Source organism: Octopus bimaculoides, chromosome 11 (assembly GCF_001194135.2).
Source record: "Octopus bimaculoides isolate UCB-OBI-ISO-001 chromosome 11, ASM119413v2, whole genome shotgun sequence".
Classification (NCBI taxonomy): Eukaryota; Metazoa; Mollusca; class Cephalopoda; order Octopoda; family Octopodidae; genus Octopus; species Octopus bimaculoides.
Genome location: NC_068991.1, coordinates 72,063,918 through 72,077,904, shown reverse-complemented (window position 1 = coordinate 72,077,904; position 13,987 = coordinate 72,063,918). Strand labels below are relative to the sequence as shown.

Below are 13,987 nucleotides of genomic sequence, written 5' to 3'. Positions count from 1 at the left end.
CCCCTCCCCCAAAATTCTGGACCTTGGGATCAATGTGATCGATTATCCCCCCTCCTCCAAAATTTTAGGCTTTGGGGTCAATGTGATTGACTATCCCCCCTCCCCCAAAATTCTGGACCTTGGGATCAATGTGATCGATTATCCCCCCTCCTCCAAAATTTCAGGCCTTGTGCCTACAGCAGAAAGGATTGTTATCGTTAAAGCATCGAGCAGGCAGAATTGTTAACACCTTGGTTAGAATACTTAGCAGCATTTCTTCTGGGTCTTTGCATTCTGAGTTTAATCTTTCCACTCGTGAAATTTAATAATTAGGGGCCATAGGAGACTACATTGTCAAGACAGTACAATAAAATAAAGAAAGGAGGCCATCAAGTTATTGTAAGAGGAGGAAAATTATATAAACAAGTGTACATTCTGATCAGAGAATGAATGGCTTTGTATAAAACATTAGATAGTTTCTCTCCTTGCTATCGCTATCATACCTAATTTTCAGTTTCAAATATTTTACTGACATTTAAAATAATTTGGCCACCAGCAGAAGCAGCCAATACAGCTATAAACACTGTTGGATTTCCTTGGTACTTAACTCTTATGCTCGGCCAAGCCACTGTAACCCAGGATGCTATAATTACCCTTGATAGATAATAATGAACAAACAAGTTCCCTGTCCAGAGATAGAAATTACTGAGCTATGGATTACAGCAGCCTACATTTAATTTACTTCACCATTATGTTCCTGTGAAAGAGAGAGAGAGAGAGTGTGTGTGTGTGATTGAGTGAGAGAAGGCAAGAGACAACTTCCAAACAAATGAAGCTCATTTCCTCATACAACTCTTGTAGTATATTTGTTGAAAGTAGTTTTAACCATGTTGTACTATTTATTGTATTTCCTTTGTTATTTGAAACTAACTGCAATAAAATCTCTTTAACATTGAAATATGACTAACATTTGTTTTTTAATCTTAAAATGAATTTTTTAACTGCTTTTCTATTTATATACCATGTTTATTTATGTATAATACACCCTCATATATAACATGTAGTACCTCTAATTTTGGTCTGTGAATTCCCAGGAAAATATTTTATATACACTGACTTTTCTAAACTAGAAGTGTTTAGTCAGATTTATTATAATTGCTATCCAATATATTTTGAGAAAATTTGGACATGCTAAACAAAAGCATCTTTAAAAGTGACTTGTGAACTTTGCTGGTTAAAAGCAACTTTTAACTTAACTGGCAAATATGTGGTATTACTGCAGTCAACCTTATGTACCAAACTATAAAAAGAATGTGTTATGTAAACCCTTCTATTTAAATATGACTAATGGTCTTCTGTCTAGAATGTCTATGGTAAGAAATGAACTGTCACAAAGCACCATTCTGGGCCTCCTTTTGGTTCTCATAATGTTGGCCTTGACAAAAAATATACAATTAGCCACTCTCAGTGGATATACAGTCAAGACGGACGATAATATCTGTCATCTCCAACAAAATCTAGACATCAGATACAACAGTAAATGACATATATTGTACATGACAAAAAGTGAAAAACATGTCAAAATTCTGAGCTACCAGGAACACCTCAGCACATTCTACCTCTACTCTTTGGAACACTGATGGGAATAATGTGTTGTTATTTGTATGTGGAAGATTGTTCCAAACTTTGGCATGCAACAGAGAAAACAAAAACAAAAGAAACAAGAAGAATGGAATGTACTGTCAGGTCCCAACACTCCTTCCCTCAAGCTATTATTTCAAGTACCTTTACAGCACTAGTTTGGTATTTTCAAGCCCTCAATTATGTATATATGCATCTGAAAAGTTTTACAAATTTTGACCAAAGTTTCTCATGATATTTTAAAATGTATCTCACTGAATTTCTTTCTAGGTGGTTCTATTAATTTGCCTTACCACTAATCACAGTCTTTTGCCTTTTGACCACTCTGACCCTCTGTCTCATCACCTCATGGTCCTTCATTTCATTATTTAGTGTAGTCTGTCACCTTGCCACCCACCAGTTCTGTTTTGTTATCCTCCATGGTCCCTTGTCTTGCTACTCACTGTGATCCCTCATCTCATCAGTCTTTTTACCTCCCTAGTCACTACTGTCGTTTGTCTCACCATCCACTACAATCCTCCATTTCATCACAGAGCATGCACACACAACAAAAAAACTGGCTGACTCTTTTGTTGTGTATCCTCTTTCAGCATGAACTGGATACAGTTTAGCATGTCAACATCACCAGAGAAAAAACAGTAACTGGATAAAAACAAAAAAAGTCCCTTCTGCCCTATATCAATTCTTATCCAGGGTCACTGTCCTTCTTGGCAAATAGGTGTGATGCAGCTTTCAAAGCCCATGTTTCCTTTGTACTTTCCCTTTATTTTTAACATAGCGTCTATGATTGAATTCCCTTTCTATCACCAACCACTTTACAGCATGAACTAGATCCATTTTATTATGCTACCAGTACTATAGAGCTTGTCGTTCAGAATTTCCTTTCCTCTATAATCAGTTCTTATTCAGTGTTACTACCTTCCTTTATGTTCAGTATTGATCATTATCAACACAGAATATGTATTTCAACATCTGTTAGACATAAACTGTGACATCTCTGCCCCTCGTTCTTTATGCTTTTGATATCGATTCATTTCAAGAATTGTTTGTGGCAGTTGAGTCACGGAAACAAAATGCCAAGCAGTATTTAGGCCTGGGATTCAAATCTCATCCGTGGTTTCAGGTTCAGTCCCACTATACAACACCTTGGGAAAGTGTGTTCTACTTAGAGAGGCAGGCCATGTAAAGCCTTGTGAGCTAAACTTGGTAAATGGAAACCAAAAAGAGACCTGTTGTGTGTGTGTGTTAAATAATTTTTTAGGCAGCAGTCTGGAAATATCTTGACTGCTGCTTTTCAGGCATTTATGGTCTCTATCAGCACGTAGGTATACAATTACATGCTTCGACTGCAGTATTAGAGTGTTTAGCTCTTATTTCTAGCAATGTAGGTTTTTACAACACCCTCAGTCATATTTAATGATGGTTATAGTACATATATATATATATATATATATATATATATATATATATATATATATATGTATATGTATGTCTGTGTGTGCATGTTCATGTATCTCTTGACGTCGTACATTAATTCAGTTTTTCGAAGCCCTGTAAAAGAACTTAGAAGGTTGGACCTCCAATCAGGCCTTTCACAATACCCTTAAAGCCAGGATTTTTTCAGCACCCCCTTGTATATATATATATATATATATATTCATACATCTGTCTTATCTGCACCTACATACATGTAACACCAGTATGTATATATTTTATCCATAACTACATGCATGTAATATCTGCCTCAATGAATTCCCTCTGACCCATGCGAGCATAGACACTGAAGCAATGATGATGTATATGTTTGTGCATATATATGTCTGTGTGTATGTGTATATAAAATTCTCTATTTCATCTACGAATGTCACAATAATACATTTATCTATTTCATTTGCACCTACATGTAACATCGGTGCACATATTGATCTTACCTACGCTTAAACAAAGGTTAAAGTAACCCGACTGTGCTGCTTTGTATTCCTGTATACGTGCACACATACACACACACACACATACACACACACACATACATGCACACTCACGCACACACATACACACGTGCATGCACACGCGTGCTCCCACCAATGCGTGTATTTATGTATGAGGTGTTTTGTTTGTGTGCTTGCCACACTTCAATTATAGTGTTCCTTATTGATTTCTCGTCCATGGCAGCGTGCCAACTCCAAGAATCTCTCTGCAGCTGTTTCCTTACTATTCATTTTGATTAATGGCAAAGACATTGATCTCCCTCTTCACAACATCTTTAAAGCCAAATGCCAAGCTCAGTGTCTGTATAGCATGAATGCCAGCTCACCTTAATTTGTCCTGCGGTAATCCTCCATCTGACAATTGTCAGACAGTATCTCACTCACCAAAGATGATTGAACATGGCTTTAATCTTACAGCAATAATAGGAAAGTATATTGAGAGCACATGTAGTCACAAGTGGATGCTCTTTAATAAACTCTTTGATGTCAGAGGCATTTCCTATGTAATGAGGAATTAGCAGTCCTTTTTCCAGTTAACGCACCCACCCTTACCTAATGCAGGGTAGCTATGTATCTCCTCTGTAGCAAGATACCTGGCATAAAGCCACCTCCGTCTCTCAACTACACCCTCTGTATATTCAATTAAAAGGGGTTTTGTTTTTCCTTTACTTGCAACCTTTTATTGTTTGACAACCTTACGAGTGCCAGTACACAGAGTAGAGTGGTTAATGTTAGGAAGGGCATCCAGCTATAGAAACCATTGCCAAAATAGACATTGGAACTTGATGCAGTTCTGTAGCTTGTCGAAACCTTTCAAACCATCCAACCCATGCCAGTATGGGAAATGGATGTTAAAGCTTTGGATAGACTGCTTCATGGTATTTATTGTGATTCTCAGCACAATGAGTTCAAATCCTGCCATGGTCAACTTTGCCTTTCATCTTTTTATGGCCAATTAAAAAGTACCAATCCAGGGCATTTGATTGGTGGAATTATAAGCGTGTCAAACTAGTTGTCTTGCACTATTTGCCCTGTTTTTTTTTTGTTTTTTGTTTTTTTAACCTGATCTGAGTTCTAATCCTGCTGTGGCCTACATGGACAGTAGACAATCCACTGTCCAGTTTAATACTACCACCTGATGCCTTGATTGCATTCATCAAGGTCCACTTGTTACAAGCATTCAGGCCAGATCTCTATTTTGAGAACACCTTCCCTCACTCCCTCTCCCCAACAAGTAAAAGTTCTAAAAAAACATATGCACTTACCTTTCACCTTGGCCCCATGGTGGCTCTAACATAATACAAATCTGTGCATGGCAGTGCTTTGAGTTGGGTACATTTATTTCTGGATCTGATCAACTATTTGGTTGATCAGGTCTGCATACAAGGGGTTGCTGAAAAGTTCCTGGCTTTTGGTAAGAGAAAAATATAGGAGGATCAGTTATGATTTTTATTCACTTATTGCAGCAGTCCTTCAGTTTTTCTAAGCCTTGTAAAATAACTCAGAAAGTCAGGCCTCCAACCAGGCTTTTCATGATACCCTTTAAAGCCAGGAACTTTTCAGCACCCCTTCATATGTGAAAAATCCTGAGTGGGTAAAAACAAAGAAATTGTATCAAGTTTCTTTGTTATTGTTCCTCATCAGTTTCTTTTTATTCTTTCTTTTTTTCTTTCTTTTTTTTCTCATTGGCTCTATTTTCATGCTTAAATCTAAGCTGTCGTTTCAAATAATAATTTATGGATAATTTGTTTTAAAAATGTGAACAATGACCGTATAATAGAATTTTTGAAGAAAATCAACTTGTTCTTTTCCCATCAAGTCTGTGACGTGTTTTACCATGAATTGAGGGAGTCAAGGCAAAACCAAGAGTATTGGAAACATTGGTGATGCCATAGAAAAAAATTGTCTCAGCCCTTTAGCATTCAGATTACTCATTCAATTGTAATACAATTAATTTAAAACAATGAGAATAAGTAAGTATTATCTCCTAGTTTTGAGATTTTTGTGATATGATTGATTATTTTTTTAGAATGACATTGTAGGATAGGTATGAACAGCCAGATCTGGCCAGTTTGAACATGAAACAGGTAAAATATTTGGGCCAGATATGGCCAGTTTAAATGCTAAAGGGTTAAAGGAACTATCATTCAGAAAGAATACCATGTTTGAGAACAGGTCAGTTGAAATTAGAAGAAATATTTTGGATATTGTATATGTATTCTTATGTACTCGAGGGATTTTTTTTTTTTTTTTTTTTTTTTTTTTTTCCATTTTGAAATGTGGGATAATAATGGAGTAAAATGTGGGGTAACAATGAAGTAGAATATAGATAATTATGAAATCAAATGTGGGATAACAGCAAAAAATGTAGGGTAAAAACATGAAGTGTTAGGCAATCATGAAGGAAAATGCAGGGTTATAATGACAGGAATGCAAAGTAATAACATAAAATTCAGAGAACTAACGAGACATAATGTGGAGTTGTTGTTGGCACTCCGTCGCTTACGATGTCGAGGGTTCCAGTTGATCTGATTAACGGAACAGCCTGCTCGTGAAATTAACGTTCAAGTGGCTGAGCACTCCACAGACACGTGTACCCTTAACGTAGTTCTCGGGGATATTCAGCGTGACACAGTGTGACAAGGCTGACCCTTTGAATTACAGGCACAACAGAAACAGGAAGTAAGAGTGAGAGAAAGTTGTGGTGGAAGATTACAGCAGGGTTCGCCACCAACCCCTGCCGGAGCCTCGTGGAGCTTTAGGTGTTTTCGCTCAATAAACACTCACAACGCCCGGTCTGGGAATCGAAACCGCGATCCTATGACTGCGAGTCCGCTGCCCTAACCACTGGGCCATTGCGCCTCCACAAAATGCAGGATAATAACAATAAGAAATGTGGAGCAATGACGAAGAGAAACATGGGGTAAGAATGAAGAAGCAACATGAGTATTATTCTCAGAAGTTCCTCATTGGAGAGTGTTACTCTTATTACATTACTAACATAGTGAAGCTCCTTAAGGAGTACTCTTTTCTACAGAAATAACATTATGAGGCTGTACAATCTGATACGAAGTGTGATGGGGGGGGGGGGAGAATGAGGGATAATTTAAATGGGGATGGAGTGAATGGTGAACAAGAACGGGAATGGTCAGTGGTAAATAAGAAGGGTTTTTGTATCAAGAATGAGGGATGGATGTAAACAAAAGTGACTCAAGAGAATAGGATGACTGGCAGCACAAGAATGAATTTTCAGATACCGTTCTTCAGTGATCAGTTTGATGTTCCACTACATGCCAAACCATTTCCTCGTGGTACTTTATTTAATTAAAATTTTGAAATGGTATATTTACGGAAGTAATTAGCAATTTCTAAAATTCTATAATGGTTTTTATTCAGGTTCCAATTTCATATTTATAGATTTTGCTTCTTTTGTTTTGGTTTCTTTCGGTGAGGTGGGTTTTTTTTTTTTCTGCATTTTAGTAAATATTTATTTTAATTCATTTTTGCCCAGGAATACTCCCCAGAACTGCACAATATCACCAAAACAAAAAAGCAAACATTTGGTTCCAATGAAGGCATCACCATAACAGGTATCAAACACAACCGTGAAAGTTATGCTGCCAATTCAGACCATCCTCCTGCAGGGTCCAATTACCAAAAGTAAGAATATTATGGTTTTTATTTGATTTTTCTTTTTTTTCTTTTTTTATTTTGTTGTATGTTTATTTGTTTGATTTTTCTGCTTCATTGTTTTGAAGTCGTTTTTTTTTTTATTGTTGTTGTTTCTGACATCACAAATATTTATTTACTTCACATTTCAGGACCTCAACAACCTATCTATAATTGCGTGTGTACGTATGCATAATACACACACACGCACACATAATATTTATATCACAGATACACACATTCACAGACATCAGATGTACATATGCAACACATTTACACATCATCATCATCATCATCTAATGTCCGTTGTCCGTGCTGGAATGGGTTGGACAGTTTGACCATGGCTGGCAAGCTGGAAGGCTGCACCAGACTCCAGTCTGATTTGGCAGGGTTTCTACAGCTGGATGCTCTTCCTAACACTAACCATTCTGAGAGTATAATGGATGCTTTTACAGACCATTTGCGTGATACCAGTATCTGCCATGACTATGACTTTACTTGGCCTGATAGGTGTGTGTGTGTGTATAAGATATTTCACATCTGCTTTACATGCTGTCATGGATTGGTCAGTCCAACAGGATCCAATGGACCAGAGGACCACATCTTACTCCAGCATTTGAGTTTTAACATGGTTTCAATGGCTGGATGCCCATTCTTAATACCAACCACTTTACAGATAGTACTAGTGGTTTTATGTAACCCCAGCACAAGTGAGAGGAGGCTTCATGCAAAATATTGAGGGGTTCCAGTATGAATGTGGGGACAGAAACAGGCGGTGAGCTGGCTGAAACGTTAGCACGCCGGGCGAAATTCTTAGCGGTATTTCGTCTGCCGCTACGTTCTGAGTTCAAATTCCACCGAAGTCAACTTTGCCTCTCATCCTTTCGGGGTCAATAAAATATGTACCAGTTAGGCACTGGGGTCGATATAATCGACTTAATCCGTTTATCTGTCCTTGTTTGTCCCCTCTGTGTGTAGTCCCTTGTGGGCAGTAAAGACACAAGAAACAGGTTGTTGTTGTGAAGGAGATTCATGGCTACTCTACATATTATATAGAGCTGGTTGGGGGTGGCTGGATGGAGAAAGAGAGAGATAAAAAGGTGATGAAGTGCCAGAGCATATCCTCAATGAACAAGCAGGTGAATAGAAGACAGTGTGGGGACAGAAGATAAAGAAGGATGGGTGAAGGTTGCAAAAGTGTGAGGGAAAGTGAGAGATGGTTATAAATTGGGGTGCAGTGAATGGTGAACAAGGGTGAGGACGAGGAAGAGAGGGAGTGATGATTGGCAGTACAGGAAGGGTGTTGACTAGCAGAATAAATACAAGAGGAGAAGGATGTAGGGGTGAGTGATAAAGAGTGGTAAACATGGTTGGAGATGGTAAGCATGAGTGGGTAGGATGTTGCTCAAGGAAGAGGGAGTTTTTTCATCCTCATTTAGTGTCTGTTATCCATGCTGGCATGAATTAGAAGGCTTGACAGGAGCTGGAAAACCAGAGGACTGCACCAAGTTTCACTCACTCATACACACGCAGTTGCAAACACGTGACACACACACACACACACACACAAATTATATATATATATATATATATATATAACATATATTTTAGCTTATATATTCATTTCTCATTATTTGCATCTCTTTCAGTGAAATTTTAATATAATGCAATATTTTTTTTCTTTAAAGAATTTTTTTTGTCCAGGTTGAAGGACCATTCCATAAGACTTATTCCCATTTGGTACTTGGAACTGTACAAGTTGGCAGTTAGGCTTTTGTTCTTCAGATATCTCAACTCAGTAATATACCAAAGTACTTTTTAAAGCATTTCAAAAAAAATTCTTTGTTTTTAATTATACTTTATTCGTTTTGGAGATGGGGGTGGGGAGTAATTTTTAAAATATTTAACTAATTATCAATAATTGCCATTATCAAACAGCCTTTCCGTTTCTTTTATTATACCCCTTTGTACTTTTTTGTCGTGCAAAACAATTTAGATTCTACCAAAGAATTTTTGTTTAATCCCACATAAGTGTAGGCATGGCTGTATGATTAAGATGTTCACCTTGCAACCACATGGTTTCAGGTTCAGCCTCATTGCGTGGCACCTTGGGCAAGTGTCTTCTATAGCCCTAGGCCAATCTATATAACTTCTTACTTGAAGTTTTAGATATAAACATTTCTGTTCACAAAATAAATATGCTACGTTTTGGTTGTTGTTCATGTTAGATGGACAAAGGATACTTTTTGACATCAAACATCTAAGAAGCCAAAGCTAATTTCTTGTGGTCTTAGTATATAAAAAAAAAGGAAAAAAAAGTTAAAAGCAGATTAGGTATAAACTTTTTACAGAATTTTTTTTTTTACCACTATGTTTTGTAAGGTGCATATATTAGAAAATAAGAAATTTTTAGATCATGTGATTTGGATTCATGAATTTTGTTTTTGCTTTGATGATTTTGTTTTTCTTTGAAATAAAGAGTTAGAGTTAGTTTAGGGATGTAGATACAAGATAATGGCAAATGGTATTCTATGAATTTTTAAAATTGAAGAAATATTTTCAAGTTTGATTTGCTGCATTGTAATCTAATGTAGTGAAATGAAAATATAAAAAGAATTCTACTGGATTATTGTCGATTGATTGAATTATTTTAATTAATCTGGTGTTAAGGTATGTAATAAGCTTAGCATTAAAAACGTAGTTAGAAATATATCTGGGGTGGGGAAAAATTAGTATTAGTTAATGATTAATATAACTTTAATTATTTTGTTCGAGTAAGGGACATAACTCCAGTCATGTTTTCTATTATGACCTCATCACTGAAGCAAACATGAAGCAAGCATAGACTTCGCTATACTTGGTGAAGTAGTGATGGAAGAATCACTAAGTACATGATTATATATTGGTTGGTTGGCTAGTTGGTTCGTTGGCAGATAGAAATAGAATTATTTGGAGAATATAATAATTTCTTATAATCATAATATTATTGATTGTTTGATATTATGTTTATAAATCTCTTATGAATATAGTTTTGTGTATGTATGAATTTAATAGCACTCTATTAAGCAATAAAAGTATAGCAGCATTATTTACTTTTTACTTGCTTGGTCTAGAGGAAGGGTTCTTTTCAGTCCCCCCCCCCCCCGACCAGTGAGACTGAAGCTGTTAATGTTCATCTCAATTTGTAAGTCTACAGTTGTATAAAAGACATAAACGGGGAGAAAATTCCAGAGATCTGACATTTTGGGAGGGAAGGATTGGATATATTGGTTAATGCAGGGCCTGGGAGAACGGTTGGGCACAACAAAGGTGATGAGATGAGGAGAGACAATTAAATAGGGTTAAAGAGTATTATCTAATCAATATACATATGTTGTTAATGAGTATCCACTTTACTGTTGTTTAAAAACTAATTTTGGAAATATTTTATTGAAACATTAGTAACGTTCATACATATATATATATATATCTTGTTTCTTCCATTCATGCTGTATATTTTCACAGATTTACTAATGGTGTGAAATCAAAACTCTCTTACGTTGTCAACATATCAAAGTCCTTTACTGGAAGGTGGACAAGCCATGCCACAAATGCCATGATTAAAATCTCTGAGTCTTTGTCTGCTCATGCGCTATGTGGCCTGCAAGCTATTGATAAAAATCCTTTTGGCAGGTTTGAGACTCCTCACTGCAACTGCCACAAACCTTCAGTTTATTCAACCAAATACTGTAGCAATAGCTATTGGACTTTAGCATGCCACAGCATAGTTTCCCTTAGTTTACCATAGTCACTATATTATTTTCTGTTGTTTTATTCCAAAATATTCACTCTTGTAATTTTGTATAAGTAAAATAAATTAAATTGAATAAATACAATAAAGATAAATAAAATAATTTGGTTATTATTAAATATAACTTAAACTAATTTCTAATTTCTAGAAAATGTTTTGTCAATAATAATAATAATAAATATTGGCGATCGTCAAGAAAACATATCTCCTGTAAATATATTAATAAATACAGACACCAAGATTATTCTATTAATGTATAGATGCCAGGAGTATTCAGTGGTTCCAGAACTTTATATATTTCTAATAAACTATCCAGTGTTTTGTTATGTTGATTGCTATATATGTATAATCGTTGCGAACTTTTCACCAGCAACTAAATATTATTTCATTTAGTTTCAATATTGTTCATATTTGAAGAAGCCGTATCAGTTTCTTTTTTAACTCTTTAGCATTCATGTTACTCTATCAAATGAAATACTCATTGATTCACCATTGTTTTGAATTAATCATGCATTATCTCATTGCTTTGAGATTTCAACGATGTGGTTGTTTATTTTTAGGACATTGTAGGGTAGGTGTGAGAGGCAGGATCTGACAAGTTTGAACATAAAACAGGTAGAATATTTGGGCCAGATATGGCTGGTTTAAATGCTAAAGGGTTAATTCTGAACATTTCTATTGGTTAAATTTGTTTTAACACAATCTACTGAGATCTTTTACCTGTTATCCTTATAACCAGAAAAAGAGCTGTTATATTCTAGGCATTAATTAATTTTATTTTCAAAATAACAATTATTCACAATATCATGTGTAACCATCAACATTTTGGATTAATCTTTTCTTTTTATTTCAGTTTTTCAAACATTAGTTTGACCATTTTAGTGGTAAAAAGTTTTTTTTTTTTTTTATGTCATTGCTTGTTATATTGTTATTTCGTTATTTTGTATATGAATATTATCTGAAATCTTCCTATTATCAAGGAAACTATCCTTCTGATTGTCCATTTTAATTATACATAGATGTGTCATTTCTCTTTATTGGATTTACTCTTGTGTGATCAAACTGAGACACACTCAAGTCATTTTCTCAGTCACTTATTTTTCTTTTTCTATTTATGTTTATACTCAGTTGGGACCTGAATCATTAAAAAAAAAAAAACTATCTTTTTAAAATTACACTTTAGCTGTAAATTAATTTCACTATCATTCTATACACATTTCCTTTTACTATTGGTAGTTTACAAATTGTGCAGATATATTTTTGCCAGATGTGTATATTTAACTTTAGTAAAATAAATACGTTTCTGTTTAATTTAATCAGAATAATTTAGCAGGTAGGATTGGAGTATAGAGAAATTGCTTCAAATTTGTAATTTCATATGATGCAAAACTTTCCAGCAGATGATTATAATGAGTTGTTAGAAATGGAGGATTAAAATGAATTGAAAGAACGCCTTTTGGCTAAGATCAAAGTGTAACGATGATGATTACCATTTGATATATTTGGAGATAATTCTTTTAAAATTCAAAGGAAGTAGAAATGAAAAGGTGGGGTATTTGTATCTGACATTTATTGTTTAAAATAAAGATGGTTTCTCTCAAAAGGAAAAATATATTGAACCCTTTTGTTACCATATTTCTCTTGAAATACACTGCCATTGTTCTGTTTCATTTGATTTTGAAAATAATGAAGAATTTTGTAAAATAGCTGTCGTTATTAAGGTTGTGAGCTGGCAAAATTGTTAGCACAGCACACAAAATGCTTGGTGGCATTCCGTCCATTTTTATGTCCCAAGTTCAAATTCTGCTAAATAAGGACCAGTTGGGATCAACATAATCAACTTGGAACTTCTCCTAAAATTGCTGGCCTTTTACCAAAATCTAAAAATCATTATTAAGCTGGTGTTTGGAACATAAATCACGAAGATGGAAAATTTTAACTTAGACAACTTCAAAACTGGAAGTTTGTGTAATAAGTACCAGAGACAGTCCTGGGTGAGTTGGTGTCAAAAGGGTTAAAATATATACACATTTCCTAAATTAGCATTGTGAGTTGTTTTAATTGCTAAAATGGTTTGTAGCTTCAATTATTTTCTTAAATAATGGCCCCTTTTAAAAAAATTTTTTTTTATAATGACCATAAAAATGAAAGAAGGCCAAAAATGTATTTATATTTAATGAGTTGAATGGTAATGCATTTTTACAGTAACTCTGCATTGCAAATATTTTGCATGGAACATTTTTTTTGCTTGTTAAGTAAACAAATACATTGCAGAATTAACATTGTTCCTTTGCTTGCCAATCTTGGGAAAATGAGATGAGGTTAGCTTGTATTTTGTATTTGATACTTCTTATGTATGGCAAGGGCTTTATGTCTATGATTTATTGCATCTTCCCAATCAGTTAATCTCAATGAATCAGTGAATTGTTAGTTTGGTTTGATCTCTAGAAATATTCTGTTCGAAATGCCGTTTCTTCAAATGCATTTCATTCTTTACCTTTTTCACTCTGCTTCCCTTTCTCTCTCCGAATCTTAGAATAGTGTTTTAATATTCAATTCGTAGTTTAAAAAAGCATGTAGATACTGTCTTTTGGCAGTTCCATTTCACCAGTGATATTGATAATGTTCTATGTCTCAATATCATCAAGTATTCATGGAGAAACTTAATTCTAGCATTTAGAAGCACTGAAGAACATTCAATTGTATTAATTCACTTTTAATTTAAACAGTATTTCAGTTTCATTTCACTTTCAAAAAACAAAAAATGCACTGCAGGAAATCTGTTATCAAACCATGATTATTATTGTCATTATTATTATTATTATTATTATTATTATTATTATTATTATTATTATTATTATTATTATTATTATTATTATTATTATTATTATTATTATTATTATTCTTCTTATTAAGGTGG

The 13,987-nt window shown here is 34.7% G+C and overlaps 1 protein-coding gene across 1 annotated transcript in view; it reads left to right on the top strand.

Annotated features, from left to right (window-relative positions):
- Positions 1 to 13,987, top strand: part of LOC106875088 (protein kinase C and casein kinase substrate in neurons protein 2) — a 166,631-nt gene that overhangs the window by 128,626 nt on the left and 24,018 nt on the right. Inside the window, exon 9 of the mRNA XM_052972009.1 lies at positions 7,120 to 7,268. Coding sequence (XP_052827969.1) covers positions 7,120 to 7,268 — 149 coding nt within the window. The remainder of the gene's footprint in view (positions 1 to 7,119; positions 7,269 to 13,987) is intronic.